This window comes from Phymastichus coffea, unplaced genomic scaffold (assembly GCF_024137745.1).
Source record: "Phymastichus coffea isolate CEN01 unplaced genomic scaffold, Cenicafe_Pcof_1.1 PCOF00029, whole genome shotgun sequence".
In the NCBI taxonomy this organism is placed as follows: Eukaryota; Metazoa; Arthropoda; class Insecta; order Hymenoptera; family Eulophidae; genus Phymastichus; species Phymastichus coffea.
In genome coordinates, this window is record NW_026706840.1 from 2,072,108 (window position 1) to 2,095,903 (window position 23,796).

Sequence of the window (23,796 nt, forward strand, 5' to 3'; positions counted from 1 at the left end):
AGCTATCGCGCGATTCTGAAACTTAAAAACTCGCGATTCTGTGACACTCTGAAAATGACCATTTTTCGTTAAATTTTTGCTCAATTTTGGGGCTTCTATAAATTCTAGGGACCCCAGATTGGGCCAAAAAATCTGAAAAAATTCAAGTAGTCTTATTTTTATATGTTGTAACAGGCTGCCGCTTAGTCGACAATCTCTTGAAAATACCTTTATTACGACTAGACGACGCCTTGTTATCTCTGTGCTCAAAGCACAGCAACCTACCTTGTCTCGGAGTGCACCTGCGCAGAGTCTCCTTACTATTCCGAGCTGGGTTCCCCCAACTCGCCGCTTGGCGGCGCTGTCGCCCTTACTAGTAGCGCTCGTGCGGCCGCCGCTGGAACCCAAGTTGAAGATTCCCGCCTATCGATATTTTCGTGATTCGTGCTACGCTACCGGTGAATTCGAATCTACTGTAAACAAATACTGACGCGACCTCCGGACAAAGGAAAGACTAAATAACGACTATTTAATTTGAAGGTGACGATTAATATGCACTTTATTTATGCAACTTAGTTACACGAGGGTTTTGCCGAGAGACTTACGCACGCTTGCGCGAATGACAACACACGCAGATTGAGAGAGAGAGAAAACCGCGATTACCGCGAACTAACCGCTCGCACGCAACAACTAATTTTCCTCGCGCACGCTGCGCGGGATCGCACGCAAATTACAACGGTAAAAAGGGGAAGGTGCACCTACCGCGAGAACGATGAGGATACGGTGGCCAACCGTATCCGAACAACAAATTGCTGGAACGCCGCTTCGCTGCTCGCTGTACCGCCTCGAATACTGTTGCTGCTGTTGTTGTTGCTGCTGTCACTGCTACTGCTGTTGCTGCTGTCGCTACTGCTGCTATTGCTGCTGCTACTGTACTCAGCACACCCACGCACTCAAGTTCGCGATGCTCAGCGGCGCACTATCACCAGGAAACGAAAAACTCGGAAATGGAGGTTAGCTCGACGCTGATAGACTGAGTGGCACAGTCATACTGCCGGTCGGAGCCTCCCCTCCCGGTCATTGCCCCTACGCGCTCTCTCCCTCTCGCGAACCGAACGCGGCTCCTCTCGTTTAGCCGCTCGTTAACCTCGCGCGAGTCTGACAATTTTCGGTAATCGTTGCAATGTAGAGTACGTAAAAAAATTGGCGTCAAAATCGGTGACATGAGTGCGCACGGTTTTTTCGAAAAGTATTAGAATGGCCCATATACATATATTATATTATAAGTATATAAAATTTATAAAAATACCTATTATATTTCTTCCATAGTCTAATGATAACAGAACTGGGTTTTCAAAGAAAAAAATGGTAAGTACCAATTGTAAATTATGTTCAATAATTTGATTAATTTCACATTGTGCAATTTTTTAGGTACCAATCGTTTATTGATCTAAATTGAAATTGCTAGAGTGGAAATTGGATGTATAAAAATCGTCTTATAAAAAGAATCCGAAAGAGATGGTTCGGCGTCTTTTACTGGATCTTGTTGGCAAGGAGGTTTTATGAGAGTCATCGGCAAAAGGCAAGAACAATAGAAAACCAATTGAAGACGACATATTTGAGGACGCCGAAAGTAAGTTTATTTTCATACTTGAAATAAAATTCAAAAATGCAAATGGCTTATTTTTTTCAATCTTGTGTGTGCACGTTGTCGCGCACCACAAGCCAATTTATTCTTGCAGTAGATGCGCGCTCTCTTTGCTTGTACAATATGATTTTGATTATCGTCATTTTTAGATAATAGTCATCAACATTTTCTAAATAAACATTCTGTATAGGGTTTTAGTTTAACACACAATATTCTAATAAAAAATTTTTCTATTCAAGGTTCAAACCTTCCTAAATTCTTCAATATTACTCACAAAATTTTTATCATCAACGAACTTGTAAGTTCCAAACACTTGAAGCTATCCAAACTGCCGACATTTTTTATCAATGTTTTGCATGCATTTCTTGTAAATATTAGACTGAAATACGTACATTGGCGCCGAACATTACATTGATTTGCCAATTGCAATCTTATTTTCTTATTCACTTTAAGTATGTGTCGGAATAACGTATTTACTGCTCTCACAGCAAAAGTAATTCTGATGGTTGAACGATATCAATAATTTGAATATCCTCATCACTTGTAAAAACTGATGAGTTAACGTAATTCATGTAATTTTTAGCTTTTGTTTTGACTTGACCAAATTTGGACCAATTTAAATAGTTTTGCAAACAACTTTCTATTATTTACGGATGCGTACGTGAATTCGTCATGAAGCTAGTAAGAATATTGGCTAATTTTAAATCAGTAGTAACTATACCAAGAATTTCATTTAATTTTAAAGATGATCAAATCATCTGCACATTAGTGTAATTTTCTTGAGTTGAAGATCCTAATAAATTATGAACAATTTTTCGACTCTCGATTTTTAAGAGTTTTATTACAATGGTTTGGAACCTCACTAACAATAGTTTCATAGCTTGGTTGAATTGAAAGGGTAACTTTCAAGAATCTTCCACCTCCATTAGTTCTAATTTTGATATGTACATTCGTGAAATTTTGATGGCCAATAGCGTAATAACAAAATTACGAACGTCGTTACATAAAATTGAAATATTAGGAATATTATTTTTTCAGCTTGAACATGAATAAAATCAAACTCTCGCATTTCAAAATACTGATCAAATAAATGACTACTATTAACAAATTTTATTTTGAAGTTTGATTCAATGGTTTTCGAATTCTTCATTTCAGATCTTATAAACTTAGCAACTTTTAAAGTTTTTCTCTTGAATAAATTAAGATCTGATTCTAACTTGTGTAACGATTCAGCGGAAATCTAAGAATCCTTTTGTTTTCAAGGTTTATTATATTATTAAAAGTTAATTTATTATATTATTAAAAGTTTATTAAAAGTTACATTCAAAGGTTGTCCTCGATTTTATTAGCGTCACAATTCGTTAACCTCTTTATATTCTCCTTTATAATGACAAAGTTTTTCAAGAGCTTGGAAATTACTTGCACTTTTTGATGCTTTTGCAAATTAGTCATGCAGTCTATCACATTTTTTATTAAACTTGTTTTATTATATTTATGTTTTTTTCCTAGATATATCAAACTGAAACACTGTGAATATCATTTTTCTTGATTTAATACTTTGGCATGATTTGTTTATTCGTAATTTTGTTTTTTGAGTCTTTCTTTATATTAAGTTCAGTTGTGCCACGATTAGAAATACTCTTAGGATACTGCACTGAAAGTAAACTATACAAATAAACAAGCATTTGTCACCGATCTTTGATGACCTTGTCACTTTTTTCAAGAATTGTTCTAAATGAAGTATTGTAATGTTTTAACCATTTTGTAAGACTTAATGTAATTTCTCTACACATCTCAAATACAATACTGCAGGAACTTTTTCAGCTGTATCACTATATGCATCTCAACATTTTTCCAATTTCGATTTGATTCTTTCAGAAACGTACATTAAGCATATATTAAAAGAATTATTTTCATTGCCATCCGCCTTTTTATAATTTGGAAAAAACATTTTGAATAAATTTACTGCGAAAAATGGTTATTATTTACTTGTACATATGCAAAAATGTCGATATATTTCACTGTCAGATGTAATCAATAGACTGCAACTGATATAACTTACGACTGAATGATCTTCAGTAAACGTTGCAAGCTTGTGAAAAACGAAAACCAAAACAAAAGTTGTCGCCTACATGGAAAATGAGTAATTTTTTGTTTTATTGTTAAAACAAAGCGCCGAACCGAATATTTTCGTTAAGCACTTAAAATGCAGTTTAAGTACTGCAGAAACAAGAAGTGTCATTTTTTTTGTGTGATTAATAATTTTCATTTAAACTTGCTCAGGAGCACCGTGCCATACCACAAAACTATATTTACAAATGAAAATTTCATATGAACGGAAAAATTTTGTACAAAAATTATATTTTGAAAAATAAGAATTATTTTCATTCACAATAATGCAAATCAATAGCGAAATATATTTTTTTTAAAATTTGTAATTTATATATTATTTCATAACATGCTATTCTTATGAATTGAAAAATAATATTACTCATTCGAATTAGTTAAATTAGTGTACAATAATTCCGTCAACCTAAAATAAGCTTCTTATAAATTTCCTCGAAATAATCGAGCAGTCTGTATTCGCAGTATAAATCTAATTAAATTTTCAATAAAATAAAATATTGATTTTAGTAATATGAATAATTAAAGTCACAATACTTAAATTAAAAAATATTTGTGTGTAAAAAATTGTATCAAGTTAAAAAGTTGTAACGGAGAATTACGGCTCGACCGTTGCTCTCCGTCGAGCTCTCACCAATGCCCGTGCGCCTTGCCAAGCTGAGAGTGCGCTGGTTGAGCACATTCTCATCAGCTATTTCTTTTGTTCCTTTTCTTAAGGTGCGACGGCGGCGACGGCGATTGGAGGGAGCTGATGAGCAGATGACAGTGAAAGGAAGAGAGACAGAAGATCGGAGAAAGCCAGCGAGTCGCCAGCAGACCTGCGCGCGCATCTCACTGGCCGAGAGAGAGAAAAATCGGCATTAGCAGCTAAACAGTGAAGCAGACCGCCGCGCGCACAAGTGTTCTTGAATTTCGCCCGTTTTGTCTGTTAGTTGAGTTTCCGCGCCCTCGCTGTAATTTAACAAAGGATACGTGCCCGGTGCGCGGAACAGTGAGTGATTTGTGTATGACAACAGTGATACCGCATGAGCAGCGAGGCCGGTACCGGTGCACGTGGACAACCGGCGAGGTAACGCGGGTTTTGTGCGCGCGTGCAGCCATCTTCTCTTGGCGGTGAGCGGCATTTTCTTGTGGCCTGTGCAGGGAGCACGACACAGCCAGGACACACACTCATCAGTCACAGCCAACACACACACAAACTAGGACGACAGCAACAACACTAACAGCAATAACATTAACAGCATTAACAACAGCAACAACGTTAACAGCACTAACAACAGTAATAACACTAACAGCATCAACAACAGCAACAATATTAACAGCATAAATAACAACAATGATACCACCAAAACTTAACAAACAAGAACAAGAAAACTCGAGAAAAATATCTAACAAAGGAATTTTATATCACCGCAGAATCTATCAGCACAAGTAGAGGTTAAAGGGAACGGAACCATACATCAACAGCGCGAGGCAAGGTCGGTGCTGTGTTTCTCTCTTTCTCACTCTCTCTCTCTGTCCGAGGTGCCGATCGAGGACTACGTAGCCCGGCAGCTCTGCAGGCTACGAAGTTATTTATTGACTTTGTTCGGGCGTTGTTGTTTCTTCTTTTTGTATTCGAATATATCTTTTCTTTTATATCTTCTTTTTTCTCGACTAAAAAAACAGTAGTTCGGTGAGCAGCCCTGCAGCCGATCCGCTGCGCGTTTGCATTTATAAGTTTAATGTAACGGCGGTATTATTTTAATGTTTAAATAAGTTTTGTTATTTTATTATTAAAGTTATTGTTTTATTCCGATTTTTGTTGTGATAATTGCACCTGGAATCACTCCTGATCCCGTGATAGTTAATTCGCGTATGATTAATGCGTTCACTCGACGCATTATTAAGTCGTGGGAACGTTTTCTTTTGCTTCCTGAATCCCCCTTTATTAAATAAATAGCGAGCTACCTTGAGAGAGATGACTGTATTTCACCGTTACAAAGTAATGGGTACTAACATGAAGTATTTTCTTTAGAAATGCGAGGGATGTTCAAAAAGTAAGATGGCTTTTCAATTTTCGCGGGCTACATACATTCAAGTTTTGTATTTTTGTTGTTGTTGTATTGGTACACTCACCACGATTATATATTCATAGTTTTGACTATATAGCACGTGTTGTTTTTCTGACAGAGGCGCCAGAGGTTAGAAGTGTTTAGTGTGTTCGGCGATTTTGTTCTATCGAAAAGAATGGAGTAAAGAGTTTGCATTAAATTTTGTGTGAAAAAAGGAATCCAGTTCTCTAAGCTCTTGAAAAATTTCATACGCTGAGTCAACTTTGAGTCAGAAAAATGTGTATAAGTGGTATCAGCTGTTCCAAGAAGACCGAGAGAATGTTGCAAACGAACCTCGCCCTGGACGTCCCAGCACATCAACAACAGATGAAAACGTTTGAAGCAGTGAAAGAAATTGTGTTAAAAAATCATCAAATCACCAGCAGAGAAGTTATAGAATACCATGATATTCTTTTAGATATTTTAGGCATAAGACGTGCGTCAGCGAAATTCGTTTCAAAATTGCTTAATTTTAATCAAAAGAACCGTCGCAAGACCATCGCTCAGATGTTGTTGAATGAAGTCAATGAAGATCCTGATTTTCTCAGTTACAACTGGTAATAAATCGTGGGTATATGGTTATGATGTCGAAATTAAAGTCGAGTAGTCCCAATGGAAGACCTTAGAAGAGCCAACACGCAAAAAAGCACGCCAAGTTTGATCAAATGTCAAGGTTTTGCTCACTGTCTTCTTTGATTACCGTGGCGTAGTTCATAAGAAATTCTTACCACAAGGTCGTACGGTCAATAAGGAGTATTAATTTGAAGTTATGCGTCGTTTGCCAGAAGCAATACGCAATAAACGTCCATTACTTTGGAAAAACAATTTGTGAATTTTGCATCACGATAATGCACCTTCTTATTCATCGTTGCTTGTGAGAGATTTTTTGGCCACAATCAACATCATAGTCATGTCTCAGCCTCCATATTCATAAGAAACCCATAAAAGAACATCGATTTTCAACGATTGAGGAGATATAAACTGCATCCCTGAAAGAACTCAAGGCTATATCTCAAAATGATTATCAAAAATACTTCAATGATTGAAAAAAGTGCTGGCACAAGTATATTGTATCTAACGGGGATTACTTTGAAGGAAACAATACAAATATTGGCCAATAAATAAATATTATATTTTTTTGAGAAAATTATAAAGTCACGTTACTTTTTGAATACCCATCGTATATCGTCCAAATATGATGTATATTACAACACGTATCAAATGAGTGAAAACCACATACTGAATCGTTTTATAATAAGATAATTCATAAATTATTGATGGTGTGGTCACAACTAAAGAAAGTTAAGGTTAAAAAATATTTAAAAAATATCTTTTTATTGAAAGAATATCTTTGGCTATTGCAATTAATATTATGGTTTAGCAAGTACTTGATGGCAACAATAATAAAAGAGTTTAAAGTACTTAGCAGGTTTTACATAGTATATATCGTACTTGTTGAATCATTAATTTTCAAAAGAATAAATATTGTGAACTAACTATGTGGGAAAAATTCTCAAAAGATTTATTACAACTCATACCTAAATTTAGCTATTTTAAGTTTTTTAACGTGATTATAATATTATTTAACAAGTTATAAAAAACGCACGAGTACTATTTTCCTCAAGTAAAATTACTTGACTTTGATTAACTGTAACCTAAAAAAAGCTTAGTGGATCGATCACTAATTTTGGACAGTTTTTATTAATTTTACTTGGTATTCACAAAGTTGAGATTTTATTATTTTTATTTCATATGAGATTTACCTTAGAACATAGGGAAGGGAAGAGATATTTAATATATCGTACGAGACATAATAGAAGTAAGACCGAGAAATATAACTTTCGTTCCTTCAAAAAATAGTTTATATCATAGGTAAATTCAATTAATTAAAAGATTGATTTATTCCTGTGCAAACTATTTACCGAAAATGTAATGCATAGTGAGTTCATAATAATTATAATAATATTGAAAACATTTAGCTTAACCTAATAATAAGTTGATTGACTTGTAATGCGGTGCATCACTATTAAAACTGACCACCGCTTTTTCCTCCACCACGTGACTACGCAATTAAATTAGACGCATCTATATAGAACACTGTTTCACAAAAATCGGCCCACCCACGCCCAAGGAAATGACGTTACAATGACGTTACAGCAATCATCGACGAGAGCAACCGACACGAGAGGGAAAATTAAGAAGCGCACGCACACTACCACGCACTGACACCGCCACGAAATAAAAAAATGGCTATAATTCACGACCGCATGGATAACACGCACTGACCAGTGGAAAATAGGTGACTTTTCCATCCGCGAACCGACTATATGATCGCGGAAAAACGGGAACCCGAGAGAAACAATAAAAAAATACGATGAAAACGTAAGCCGACACTCGCGGAAAGCAGCAGAAAAACGAGTGAAGAGGAGCGAGAAAACTGACGGCCGGACTCTCACACTCACATGCACAGTCTCTATTGGCGCCCAGGATCGCCCAGCCGCCGGAACCACTATTGCAGCCGCCGGAACCACTATTGCAGCCGCCGGAACCACTATTGCAGCCGACGGAGACGAGTGACCGGCAATCAGCTGTCGCCGGCTGCTCGTGTGTGATGACCGCGTCCTGAGTACCACGCTGTGATTATATGGGGAAAACAATTGTTCCCCACTCATGCACACACAACACTAAAGACATGCGACTGGAGCGATGATTGAGTGCTTCAAGAAACGAAAACTAGTACCGGTATCGAGAGCGAAATGCACGTGGATGAGCGGCAGCGGCCATTTTGATGAGCTGTAACAAGTAGGAGTAAAAACTATAGAGAGAGAGAGAGAGAGAGAGATTAAATTAGATTAATCAATTTTTATTTAGCCATAGGGTATAACCCCGTAGGCTTCAGGAATAATAAGGTCGCTATTATAATAATAAAATAATAATAATGTGAATAACAAATGAACATTAACAATTAAACAATTAACAATTTTCGTGTGCATACACCAGTTATAAAATGATTAAATAAAGTGAAATAAACTTCGGTCACCGGTTGAAATCTTAATATAAATAAAACTACGTAACAGCAATAGGATAAGAAATAACGTACACAATACATTGGCAATGAAACAAGATACACAACAAAATGACAACGCAATAAAAGAAAGCAATAAGAAATGAAAGAGTGTGAGACGACAATATCACACTAATATAACAATAAGAGAAACACAATAGAGTTCAATACAATTAAATAGCGGAAATAGAGATGAACAAATTAAACTGAACACATATAAAACGGGGAGTAATGGAAACGCAATTACATAATAACAAAATCGTGATTAGATAACAAAGTGTGCGATAACCAGACTAGACAGTCAAACAAGAGATACGCAGGTCATAGAACACAAAAAATAAGTCGCATAAAGAAAAGAGGGAAAAAAATCGTGTGATCAACGAGGATAGGTGCGCTTCCAGTTAAAAACCTCAATGAGGCTGATAAATCCGACCGGCAACGACAGATACTGCGAGTCACGTGGGAACTACATTAGAAGGAAGGAAGAGAAGAGAGATAGGAAGAAATAAAAGCTGGACAGAAAACGGAAGAAAATTCAATATTGTAACTTTTATGAGTTGAAGGGAGGAAAATTATAAGAGAGGTAAGAATCAGGAGTTTGCAGGTAATTTGAACTGTCGGTGAAGACAGAGACGTTGAAAGGAAGGGAAAGTGAGGGTAATTTTCGGATGAGAGGTTCGATAAAGATTTGGACGTGACCCTTTGAATGAAGAGCTTATGTTCCAGGACCATCAAGAGGGAGAACAGTCATGACTTCAGCTCCATATATCTGGAAATATCAAAATGGACAGTTGGTTTAGCAGAAACGTGGAACGAATTATGAAAGAGTGGTTCCAAGTCGCAGTACGAGGAGCCAGATATAAGAAAGCTGAAGGTGGATTATGAAAGGAACGTTTTACATGAAGAGAATTTTGTGGTTGGAAATGGGTGGTAAGATATGAGGGATGTGAAAGACAAACTGTTTTATAGGCAAGAAGGATTAATGAAATATTTCTATGAGATTCAAGGGAGAGCTATCCAAGACGTAACCTATGGAAGGTGACGGTTTCAATGTCAGGGGATGGGATGAAAGGAATGAAACCAGTAGCGAAATGGACACAGGCGTTGTGAGCAACTTGTAGAGCAAGCTGCCTCGTTTTGTCCAGGTTGTGAAAGGTAATAAAAGCGTAAATAAAGTGAGGGAAGATGAGGGTTTTGATTAGGTAGGATTGGGTGGAAATCGAGAGAGATTTCCTATAAAACTTAAGCGAATTTAGATTCATGTAGATCTTTTTGAGTGTATTGTTGATGTGAGTTTTCCAGTGTAAGGATGAAGATATCGTGAGTCCAAGGCTTTTGACGGATGAAGAAAATGGAATGAAAATGTTGTTGATGGAGATTTGAGGAAGAGAATCAAGATGTAGAGAAGATAGGTAAAGCTCACTGCCGACAACAATGACACGCGTCTCGGCGATATTCAGTTGCAGACCGTTTGAAACAGCCCAGTCCGCGACCGCCTGCGCATTGAGTTGAACTTGGGTGAGGGCTTGAATGATTTCAGAAAGAAAACAATGATAATAAATCTGAGTGTTTTCAGCACATATCATGTGACGACAGAAAAGCAATACCATGGGTAGATCGTTTATAAAAATAGAAAATAAAAGAGGACCAAGAACCCTGCCCTGGGGGACTCCAGAACTGACACGCAGCCAGCTCGACAATGAGATATTCCCATCAACTACAGCCTGGAACCGTTCGGATAGGTAGCTGAAAAACTAGCAAAGTGTTGGGTCTGTCAGGTTACTGGCCCGCAGTTTTTGGATGAGCAAGTCATGAGGAATACTGTCAAACGCCTTGGAGAAGTTTAATAGCACAAGAATCGTGAGCTGACGCATCTCAACAGCGTGCTTAACATCTTCCAACAGACCAACCAGGGCAGTCTCGGTAGAATACCCCCTGCGGAAACCAGCCTGCCTTGAGTCAAAAAAATTGTTAGTCTCCAGATAATCCGAGAGCTGTTTATGAAGTAAGCGCTCCAAAACCTTGGAGGACTAGCAAAGCTGGGCTATTGGCCGAGTGTCAGAGGGAAACTGGGGAGCTTTAATTTTTGAAAGAGGGCAGATAATAGTGCATTGCCAGGCTGAAGAAAAAGCTGAGGTGAGGATGGATTGGTTTATAATGAGAGTGAGTAGGGAAACTAGGGAGCTAAGGCCAAGTTTAAGCATTTGAGCAGAGAAGCCATCGTTACCCTTGCCTTTGGAGCGAAGGGTCAAAACCTTGGACTCAACTTTACGCTGAGAAACGGTAGAGAAGGTGAAAGGTTGTAGAAATAGGGAATGAATCGATTCAAAAATGGGAGAATTAATTATGTCACCGAAAGCTTGATTAGTTAGAGCAGAGTGACGATTGGCCACTAGAACGTAGCATTTACGACGTCGGAGGAGAAGAAAAGTAGTGGAGAAGGTAGAGGGTTGGAAACTACACACATTTCACGGAGGGCTCCCCATTTGTGGTCTATATACTTTGCATTATAAATGGAATCATGAATGAAAAAATTATTTGCGGTATCTATGGAATTTGAAATTTGATTGCAAAATGATCGGTATTGGGACAGTGCTTCAATAGAACCTGTTTTTTTGTAGCGGGAGTCACGCGTGCGCATCTTGACTCGAAGCTCTTCAGAAACTCAGGGCTTTTTCTTAGATGGGATAGCAATCTTGCGTAGTGGAGCAAGCTGATCAAAAGCGGCAAGTACTGTGGAGTGAAAACAGACTTAAGCTGATCAAGTAAAGGTAAGGAGTCTGACGAAGATCCGGAGGAGAAAAATAAAAGATCGGTAGTGATTAACGAGTTAAGGGCTGAGGAATCAACGTGGTGTAGAGGACAGGAGGAAAAGGTTTTCCTGGTAAATTTGGTGCATGAAGATGAGATTAAAAGAGCAATTAAGTCATGCAAACAGCAATTAAGTCATGATAGAAAATAAAAGATAAACGAGACTGAGAAAATTTTATGACATTAGTTGAATGGTTGGTAATAAATAAATCAAGGGTAGTATGTGTGATTTCTCCGGTTGTTAAGATAGGATGATGTGTAGGTTCGATGGAAACAACCCTTAAAGCTAGAGAGTCCAGCTGGTCACGAAGAGCACGAACATATGGAAGGCCAGAGGTGAGATCGCAATTAAAATCACCTCTAATGAGGACAACATTATAGTAAGGAAGAAAAGTAGAGATGGAGTCAAAAAAGAAGGAGGGGGTGGAGGCTGAAGGACGACGGTGAACAACGGCGAAAAGTAGTTTATTATAGTGACTTAGTTAAATATCAGCTATAATGAATTCTAGAGTATTATCATAAACAGAATCTGACTCAGCCAGTATTTTGATCATCAGGGAGTTCCGCGCATAGAATCCAATACCTGGACCCTCCCTGCCCATATGATCAAGCCGTACAAAATTATAATTCGAGAGAGAAAGGTGCACATCTAGTGCAAATTCATTGAGCTTGGTTTCGGAGATCGTTATTAGGTCATAAGGGACAGTTTGGAATTTAGCTTCGAGAAGAGAGAAATGTGAGCGTATATTTAATCCATTTATATTAACGTGCGCAACAGTGAAGAATGAGTTTGGATCAGCTAAATTGTTGTATGTGGGTGAATGTCAGACAGGATTATTGTTCATTTGAAGGGGGAGAGAAGGTGAGAGCGGAGGTCGTCTGTGGTTTTGAGTTGACTGAGAGGGTGATCTCGCAGCAGGTGGAGTCACGCGTTGGAGAGATATGAGCCCGCGGAGGTCAGCCTCAGTAAAAATAGGGATCAGCTCTGAGCGCTGAGTCTGCCTCCAAAACACCCAGGTCATGAACCACGGCTCAGGCATTACCAAGCTCAGCATTGACCTTTCTCGCTTTTGTAAGAAGATCAAAAACTGGCTTCGGCCATATGGGACAAACACTAGTACCAAAAATTGACTGCGCAGTGTGCTCCTTTAATTTCGGGGAAAAGCAAAAGATCCTATCACGGATCAAGGGAGAGTCTACAAGAAATGTGAAAGAGTGAGTGGAAAGTGACCGACGAGCTATACCAGGAAGCTGCCGGCGATCAGAGGGCGAGAGTGTGTTTTGGGGACAGACGGAGGAAGGGCTCTATTCACGTGTGTGAATAATATGCGAGAGATTGTACGACCCGCCAAAACCAAGTGCAACAAGCAATGAGATGGCTGCTTGAAATAGTGTGCCTTGATAGTCAAGGGGAAAGGCGTGGACGAGAAGTTCGGGCTCATCCGTAATAGCGTACATAGCATCTCTAACCTGGCGCTCCGCACGCAGTTGGGACCATAAGCCGCGCATCTCTTGATGCCTGCTGGCATTTAGTTCTCGCCTGAACCATTCGGGTACACCCGCCATGGTATTTGAGTGATCGATGCCTTGGTGTGTATGGAAAATTGAACGCAACGACGATTGGCGATGGTCCTGATTCACGGCGAGAAAGTTGGTAGCAGGATCGAATAATTCAGGCGATGAATAACACGGCACAGTGTAGGGTTGCTTAGATACCGGCGACAATGATAGCTGAGTAGGCGAGGCTAGGCGCTTCTTGGCCTGTAGGAATATACATGGAGAGTGTCTAATGGGCGTGGCAAATTCTGTGGTGGTATTAGCGATCGGTAATTGGATGAAAGATAGAGAATCGGCACAACATATAAATTCAGCGGTTTTAGATACTTTGAAAGAATACAATTAAGGTGGTAAAGGGAATTGCAGGAGCCGCATAGAAGAGATCTGTCAAGACGTCGCAGGGGAAGGTTACACTTAGCAAAGTCTCTAATTGACATTGTAACAGTGTAGGCTGGTCATGGCCTACACCGTGCGTCCCTTCACTCTCTCTCCGACATCGGCAAGGGCTCATGGTGGGCATCTGGCGCACGTATGTTTCGTGCCTAATGCCAGTCTTTTGTTTCAGCATCAGTTTCTCTCTTCGTCAAGAAAGAAAGAGAGAGCAACAACAGTATTAGTGGCCAGGAGCGCGCAACAACATGCGCTCTCGTTAGTCATCGAGAGAGAAAGAGAGAGAGAGAGAGAGAGAGAGAGAGTGTTGCTATAGTGCAACTATAGTGCGGCTAGGCACGCGACACTGGCCACGCTTGGCGGTGCCGCGTGCTGCCGATTAAGTAAGTGAGTGGGGAGGCCGTGAGAAGCAGTCACTCACGCACTATTGCGTCGCTTCTCGCAAGCATTAAGATAATGATCCTGCAAGCGAGAGCATACCAGCTAACGCACCAGAAAAGTATCCTCGAGAGCGGCCCTTTGTCCACCAGTCACGCCATATCGAAGGAAGTCACCGGCCGGCAGAGAGACGATCAATTCGCCAGCCCAGAGAACTTCGCCAATTAACAGGTCATACTCTCTCCTCTCGTTTCTCTTTCTTAATCGGTTTTAACCCTTTTTGGCTATTTGTGACTTGTGCGCTGTGCTAGGCTCTCGCGGGCCAGCACAGCTGAATTAGTGATTAAGTTTTCTTTCTTTATTGTGTATCGAGTCGGTTGTCAGATGGCAAGGCGCTCACGTGCCGGTCATCTCATTTAGTAGTAAGAAGTTATTGTGTATTAGGTTAGTTTGATAGATTATTTTATTCGCCATCGCTCAAGGTAGCGATTTTATAATAAACGTATTTGGTTGGTAAAAGGTTTGAATGTTTATTGCGATCGCCTTTCCTCTTCTGTCTTGCTGGGAGCGATACACCGCCTCTCTTACCTCCCCCTTAAAGAATTTAGTGATAGCGGGAAAGGATTATCGGCCAAGGACGGCTGACGCTATTACAACATTAATAAATCGTAAGTAATCACAGAAGTTTCAAATTGAGAGGGAGCCGAACTATGTTAAACTCAACAAGTAAATAACTGGAGAGAGCGAATTGACGTATTCGGATGGTCAAGATAGTATGTGTGCAGCAGTTTGAAAATTTGGCGCGAAAAAGAGTGATGTGAGATTTGCGATTTCTACTTGTGGTGGAATGAAGGTCAAAATATTTGGCAATTCGCGGGAAATTCGGGAAAATTCGCGGGAATATTATGCAAAGTAGAGAACCTGACCTCAATGGCGCTCAGAAATATCAAAATTAAAATTAACAACTTAATTATGAATTGACTGATGACGAACAGAAACAACGGAAACAAATTGAACAAATAAAAGTCAATCAATCAAAAGAAATAATAAAACAGCTATAGGTGTATAAGGCAAACAGTTTAACAAAGACGCAACCAAATTATGAGGCGTAATTTAGCTTAATTAAAATTAAATTAAAATTAAAATTAGCGTTTGGCTGAGAGATCACTCACTGAAGCGACGTGTAGGCGATGATGCTGTGATTATACAGCCGACGTTGCAGAAAACCGGTGTGCAGGCGAAATAGAAATGATGCCAAATGATGCCAGATGATAACAATAGCTATTGTAGTTTCACGTCCGTTGAGAATAAAGATGAATCAGGTTAAGTGAAAAACGTTGATTGAGATAATATGCAACAAAATAATATTAATAAAGTGTAAAAACCTGGAGGTGATGCAAAGTACGTGCGGCGCTCACTAAAGAGAGCGAGAGAGAGAGAGAGAGAGAGAGAGAGAGAGAGGAAGCGCAAGCAAGAAAGAGGCAAAGCGAACTAAAAAGAGAACAAGTATGTAACGGATCGATATCGTTTGAAATTATTAGACGCGTATGCGAATTAATGCGAAATAAATATAAGTTGACATATAATGACGAACGAATTAAAAATCAACTGCGAATAATAATGCGAACGCAAATTCGATTGTGAGGACACTACGAATAGAAAATTGACCAATTATAATTACTAAAAATAGCGAGATGAATGATGAATATTGTAAATGACAAATTAAGATGAGTTTTGATTTCCACCCACATCGATTCGGTAAGACTAGGAGTAGATCTCTCACATTGATCAATGCTGACCAACTTAGTGGGTGGTGAGAACGGGTCAAAAGTGATACGGTAGGAGATAATCGAAAGGCGCTTCTAATTTTCGAATTTGCATGTGACTTATAAAACACTTCCTCTTGGAAGAAGGGAAAGATGACGATCTTCTTTCGCGGAAAGACGCCGCTCATCCATGTTGTCATAGACCGTTGAATCTAACAGTTGTAAGAGAGGACCGTCCGAACTTGTTTTTTTTTTATAAGAACAAAGACTCCACAAATTGAGTAAGTAGGCAAAGTGCCACTTGCCGTCGCAAAAAAATATGTTTTGATGCGAGTATAGCTGACCTTTAGAAATAAAACAAATGAAGTGTAATTAGTTTTCCTGGGTTTATTTTTGCCTCAATAACCAACTTTCTCTGCATTCTAATCTTTTTATTTTCAGCCACGAATGGGACACTTAGTGAGCTTTATTTCTTGAATTTTCCGCGTTCGCGTAAAGTAGCCGTGTGCGCTATTATCCACTGAACCTCGACCCCAGAAAAGACGTTACTACCTGAGCTACCTGGCACTCCATTGTTAAGGAAGGACATTCAAGAGGAAAAGGTAACCAGTGGAAGTTGGATTTCGCGCCAATTGCGACTCGAATCCCCGACGACCGTCGTAACCCAGGATCGGTGGTTTGGCGTCTCTTAAATCTAATGGGGAAGACGAGTCATTCCAAGCTCTATGGCGGTGAGATTTTGCGCGCGTGGCCTATACCCCCCCGAAATCGCCTCCACAGGTTATTAATTTCAAAGTTAGAGATTTTTTCAGACTAATCGGTGTGCTGTGAAATAGTGAAATAAATATAACCAAATGTTGATATGGTATATTATTAACAACATATATGCATACAATAAGTCACCATGGCTGATGCTATTTAATCATACTCATAAAAAGTTTATCTTTAACAGCAAAGCTTATTTATGTTTTGATACTCTACACTTCAAGTCGGAAATGGAAAAAAGTATAATAAAATAAGAGTAAAAGTGAATATAACGAGTAACAGTGTAGAAAGCAGATTGTCAGAAAATTTAGGAATTGGAACTTCCTTTGGTTCTTGAAAATTCTCTTCATAGTAATGAATAACTGAAGTTATCAGTCGACTAAGAGCTTCCAGCCCCAACGCTTCCATGTAACCCACATCTGTGATCGTATCAGCATCCAATAACACCTCCTGTAACCAACAACGATACTATACTCAGTCCCGTGGTCTATCATTAACAAAATTGAACCAAGCTATATTGCTTATTTAATTTCATTTAGAATTGCATTATCGTGACAAAAGTCATTTACTGTAATAATGATGGAAACATCGCACTATTTTAAAATAATAAGCTAAGCGCGATCGTTTTAAAGTTTAACCGATTGTAATAGCATATATTTTTAATAAAATTGCTTGAATAAGTGTTTCAAAAAAATTTAGTTGACATTTTGAATAATAACTTCATTAATAAATTCTCGACAATAACTGATGATATACATCTTTTTTACTAAAAAGAAAGTTCTAGTAGAGTAAACCCAGTTTATTCGTGATCTAATTGACTAAATGATAGTCACGCGAACTATTGTTACGGCAGTACATATGTTATGCATGTTCATAAAAGGTATCTATAAAGTGTAGGTGCTTAATAGTTGAAAAGGTGTTTTTATTGGTATAGTTAGTATCATTTACTAAGAATTTATTAAACTCATCATTAATAGATAAAAAGTAATTTTTATTTAACATAATGAGGGAAATGATGAACACATTCAATCGGCAGTCTATTCTCAAAATCATTACAGGTTGATTCTTAAAAATATAAACATAAATTGTAAATCTTTACTCTATGTCAAATTTCAGCATCAAATAAGCAAAGTAAATAATGAGGAGGAAAATATAAATTGATAAACTTTTTTAATAAAATATTGTAACGAAAGTTTGGCTCATTCGCTGGAGTAAAATATAGGCAAACTTCTTTAAAAATGTACTTATTAACGTAAATAAAATCTCAAAGTTATTACTATTGAATAATTAAAAATAACAGTTATCTCCACTTTAAAATTTTTTTAAACATTTTTTTGAACATTCTCTAACTTTAAAAAATAATACTAAAGAAATAGAGTTTGATAATAATACTTTAATTGAAATAATCTTTTGAGTTGACTTAATTTTTTGCATTAACTTACATATCTGTATAATATGAAAAAAAAGACTTTAAGAAGTTCTAATTCATAAACAAATATATAAAGAATAAGGTTAATTTAATTACTAGGTTTCATTATTTGGAACAAAAGTTGTTAACTGATTTGATTTAGTTATAAGAGAAACCAAACTTATTGCATAAATGATTGCATTGTTGATCTACCTACGTTAACATATCTATATTACACGAATTAAAAAATATTACTGAACCTGAATGAAATATAACAAATATTTAAAATTATGTATTTTAAAAAATCAAATACACTTCAGTCTTCTCAATAAACTATTAAATTTGAGTAAGGTTGTGATTGTTACCAGCCATGAAATATCTACTGAAGTATATTATTTATATTATATAAGATGAATAATATGATCATAGAAAATTATGTTATTTTTAAATCTTTTACTGCACTTTTTAAATGTTCTTTTTTTAATTTTTTTAACGATTTTCAGTAGACCTTCAAATAATTGAAATTCCATCGAAAGTATTTTCGAATCAAAAGTCAATGTAACTCGTTCTTACTAAAAATTCTTACATCAGTTCTAATGTAAGAAAGATTACTAGATCCCGTAGAATGTTTTCGCCCCCTATCTCTTATATTTGAACCTATTCTCATGCAAGATCCAACATAAGAAATACGAGGTCTGTCCGGAAAGTATCGGGCCTACGTTTATATCTTCGCGCCATAGTGTTCGAGCGACCTCTACCGGAGAGAAACGTCAACAGTAAAGCCTCACGAGTTTATTGGTTACTTACTGACACCTGCCGGACATATAGTTCATGCACAGCGTGTCTTTGTTCACAGTGCCTTTTTCGCCTTCGTCGGATTTTTACATTGTCAAAAATGATTGAAAAACAAGATCAACGAATTTGCATCAAATTTTGCTTTCAACTCGGAAAAACGAGTTCGGAAACTATTGAAATGATGCAAAAGGCCTTCGACAGCGAGTGCATGAGCAAAACACGAATAAAAGAGTAATATAAATGGTTCAAGGATAGTTACACTTCTGTCGATAGTGATTCTCGTTCCGTCCGACCTTCGACGACAAAAACCGCAGATAATATTAAGCGAGTGCGACTTGTAATCGAACAAGATCGTCGTATGACTGTGCGAGAACTCGAAGAAGACCTTGGGATACCAAAAACTATCCTTTCAGAAATTTTAACCGAAAATTTAGGAATAAAACGCGTGTGTGCGAAATTCATCCCAAAATTGCTCACAGCAGAGCAGAAGAACATTCGCTTAGAAATCGCTCTGGACAATCTGGAAATGGTCAATAATGATGATAATGTGTTTAGAAAAGTTATTACAGGTGATGAATCATGGGTTTATGGTTATGATCCTGAAACAAAACAACAATTTTCACAGTGGAAGCATTCTGAATCGCCAAGACCAAAAAAAGCACGTCAAAGTCGGAGCAATGTTAAGTCAATGTTGATTGTTTTTTTCAATTGTGAAGGTGTTGTACATCACGAATATGCACCAACAGGTCAGACAATCAATAAAGAATACTACGTTTAAATTTTGAAACGTTTGCGTGATGCAGTAAGAAGAAAACGGCCGTCACGGAAAGTGGTGACTGGCTTCTCCATCACGATAATGCATTGCTATCGCATTGCTTCGACAACCTCATACAGTCCCGACATAGCCCATTGTGACTTTTGGTTGTTTCCAAAACTAAAAAAACCACTCAAAGGACACCGATTCGATGACAAAACAGCGGTTAAAAACAATGCCACGAGTGTACTTAAGGCTATCCCTAAAAGTGATTTCCAGGACTGTTTTGAAAAGTGGAAACATCGATGGAACCGTGTTATTCAATCAAGTGGAGATTACTTTGAAGGATGCCACCCACCAGATGATAAAGAATAACGCTAGCACGAAAATATAAAGGTAGGGCCGATACTTTCCGGACAGACCTCGTATATAAAACTGATTCGTATTTTATTTTTAAGAAAGATTTGATGCATAAAACTGTCCTCACATATGATCTGACGTATAGTCAGATCGTATATAAAAAACTAAACTTTTTTAAAAATTTATAATAAATATTGTGATTGCTTTGGTGACATGAACACTATTATTTATTATAAATTTTTATAAAAGTTGATCATACGTCAGATGATATATGAGGGTCGTTAGTGGAAGATCTTGGAAGAGCACACACCAAGTTTCAGCCAGATCAGCCAATTACTTCGCGTTTTATATTCGTTTCAATCCAAGAAATCGAGTGGTTGTAAAAAAATGGACGAAAAAGAATTGCGTGTATTGATTAAATATTACTTTTTCAAAGGCAAAACGCCTCAGGAGATTAAACAGAAGTTTGATAAACATTATGGTGATTGTGCACCTTCGATTAGAATGGTTTATAAGCGGTTTAAAAATTTTCGCAGTGGCCATATGAGCACAAAAGACGCTGAACGTTCTGGACGCCCTGTTGAGGTTACCACTTCAGAAATCATTGATAAAATCCGTGATATGGTGATGGCTGACAGAAGAGTGAAGGTGCGTGAGATTGCTCGTACTGAAGGCATCTCGAGCGAACGGGTACATAATATTTTGCACCAACATTTGGACATGAAAAAGCTATCCGCTAGATGGGTGCCGCAATTGCTCACGATTGACCATAAACGAGATCGTGTGAAGTGTTGCAAGAATGGTTTGCAGCTGTTCCAGCAAAATCCGCAAGACTTTAAGCGTCGTTTCATCACTGTAGATGAAACATGGATACATCACTACACTCCTGAGACCAAAGAACAGTCTAAACAATGGGTTACCAAGGGGGAATCTGCTCCGAAAAAGTCGAAGACAATTCCTTCGGCCAGGAAGGTTATGGCGACTGTCTGTTGGGATTCGTAAGAAATAATCTTCATCGACTATCTGGAAAAGGGTAAAACTATTACAGGCGAATGTTATTTATTGTTATTGGATCGTTTGAAAACCGAGTTGCTAGAGAAACGTCCACGATTGGCCCACAAAAAAAGTCCTCTTCCACCACGACAATGCGCCAGCTTACGCCTCAGCAGTTGTGGCCGTAAAACTGATGGAGATAGGGTTCCAAATCGTTGCACATCCCCCTTATTCTCCAAACTTGTCTCCGTCGGACTACTATTTGTTCCCTAATATGAAAAAATGGCTGGCGGAGAAAAGATTTTATTCAAACGAGGAGGTGATTGCAGAAACGAATGCCTATTTTACAGACTTGGACAAATCCTATTATTTGGAAGGGATTAACAAACTAGAGAAGAGTTGGATGAAGTGTATAAGCCTAAAAGGAGACTATGTTGAAAAATAAAAAAGATTTATTAAAAAAAATCAAGCAGTTAATAAATTTTTGCACGGACTTTTTAAACGACCGTCGTAAGAGAATAGTTTCATGAATCTGATATTTCATGAGAATAGAATACGAGTCATTTTTATATATTTATTATGTTGAATCTTGCATGAGAATAGGTTCAAGCATAAGAAATAGGAGATAAAAACATTCTACGGGATCTAGCGATGTTTCTTATATTAGAACTGATGTAAGAATTTTTAGTAGCGGTGTGTATTTATTCACCAATGAATAATATCGTAAGCTGCAGCATACTTCAAATCATGAAGATATTTAATGCATAGTGTATTTTCAATTTTCAGTTTTGTCAATAAAAGTTTTAAATTAGTTATATATTATAAAGAATATTAAAAGAAATGAAAGTACAATATATAACATGTCGATTAAGCGGATTATATATGCTTAGGAACAAAATATTTGAATCAGTCAATGCGATGAAACTGATGGTTATAAATAATTGTAGTACGAAGCTAATTGCGCAAACCCGTTTGATTATTATTACAAGTGTAAACTTGATTATAAATTTGAGGCGATGCGCTCATGGCGATAAATATACAATAACAACTCTCTATTACGAATATGCATGTACAATCAGTTACATTTCATTATTAGGTCTATGAACGTTAGTCAAAATCGACACGCAATCATAGAAATAAATAGTTTACTCACATGAACTGTTCAGTTAAAGTTACATTTCAACAAATATCGAGAATATACTCCATACAACAAAATTAATTCTAATACAAAGTTCACTGTGTTGATAGCTCGTGAATGGCGGAATACGTGGCTGACGAAACTAAAAATTAATTACAAAAGTTATCTCACATGAGATCGTATGCGTGGGCTACTTCCTTAAAGACATTCTTATCACGATCGGGTGATGCTGGGCGAATCGAGATCCAAGAGCAGGCACTACATCAAAGATGATAGGCTAGGCACACAGCTAAGGACAATACCTCAGTCACGCGGTGACAGTCGAGAGTAGGGAGAGAGCGTTGGTCTCAGTTGCGAGTCTATAGGGACATTTCTGTAACTTAGTTCAGCTATGTTATTGTGCTAGAGCCGCGTCACGGCATAAACATATGCCTTTGATTTAGGGAGAGACGCACGAACTTTCAAAATCCGAATGTAATATTATAAATATGAATTTGCTAGACGTCAATTGTCAGTTGTAACGTTAGATAGGTGTTGAGATTATTATTTACCCGAAAATATTGTTAGAAATATTATATCGTTTAGTATAAAATCTGATAATACTATTTATAAATTACTTATCAAACAAAGCCATTAACTTAAAGTTTTATTCAAAGATTTGGCGATTTTTTAAATTTTATTACTAAATTTTTATTACAGACAACGGAATTAGCGAAGTAATTCCGTTTGTCCATTGTATTTTTGACATATGTTTGTTTTAATTAGAAATAATTGAACAAACGAAATTCCGAATAAAAACAACATCCGTTTAGATGAAATAGATGTGATAGTTAAATAGATGAACAAATAGTTCTGCACCTAATGGCAATTAGGCAGATATGAGCGGTTCATTTACCAAGTTAATAACATTATTTAGGCTAGCGTAATTTTTCCCATTAGATAATGACGGATACAATACCAATTAAAATGCACTAATAAAGTATTGTTAATTGTAGTTCATATAAATAGAAACAGACTCAACTCAAATGATGAAAAATATTTTGTTATTATTTCTATTATTTAGATATTTTTACTTAATACTGTTCTAGATAATCGTTTCTCTAGTTGTATTTAATATTCTGGCAAATAGAATAGAGACATTGGTATTTGTGTATGTATCTGTTTTATTGTAAATATTTTAGTTGCCTCCGATCATGAATTCAATAATACTCCAGAATTCATTAGCGCAGACATTAAAGTTGATAAACTGAAATCACTTTTCACATCTGTTTATCACTGATCACCCGCATTGTCTCTTTTAAATTTTTCAATTGTATTTCTGCACATTTACCATTTTATAAGGATGTGATTATCATGGAGGATTTCAATGGTGATCTGTCCTTTATCGTACTTTAAGAAGCTAATACACTACGCAACTTGAGTTGACGGTAACTTACTTATTAAAATAATCTAATAATCCGCACATTATTGTTCTGACGAAGAATCCCGTCTCACGCAATTCTTAATTCATTTATTGTAAATAAGCTGAGGATATTAAGAATGTCTCAAAATCATCAACTTCATTTATTACTTAATTAATTCATTTGTTACCTCATTTATTAATTCTTCTCAGAATATTACTTCTGATATCATTTATCACTGACTTTATTGAATATGACTTTCTCCGGTAAGTACCTGTTTTCTCTCGGCATACTATGCTTCAGAGTTCATTCTATATCACTACCTCACTACCTAGATATTTATTTCTAAACTTATAGAGTTAGTATTTCACCG

The 23,796-nt window shown here is 37.3% G+C and overlaps 1 protein-coding gene across 3 annotated transcripts in view; it reads right to left on the minus strand.

Moving 5' to 3' along the window:
- The window catches only part of LOC131662997 (leucine-rich repeat and calponin homology domain-containing protein), an 858,362-nt gene that overhangs the window by 69,021 nt on the left and 765,545 nt on the right, over positions 1 to 23,796 (minus strand). For 2 of the 3 annotated variants that reach the window (XM_058933050.1, XM_058933048.1), the window contains one exon: positions 16,689 to 17,025. The exons of the other annotated variant lie outside the window; for it this stretch is intronic. In XM_058933050.1, coding sequence (XP_058789033.1) covers positions 16,795 to 17,025 — 231 coding nt within the window. In that variant the 3' untranslated portion in view covers positions 16,689 to 16,794. Of the gene's footprint in view, positions 1 to 16,688; positions 17,026 to 23,796 lie in introns of those variants that run through there. 3 annotated transcript variants of the gene reach the window in all.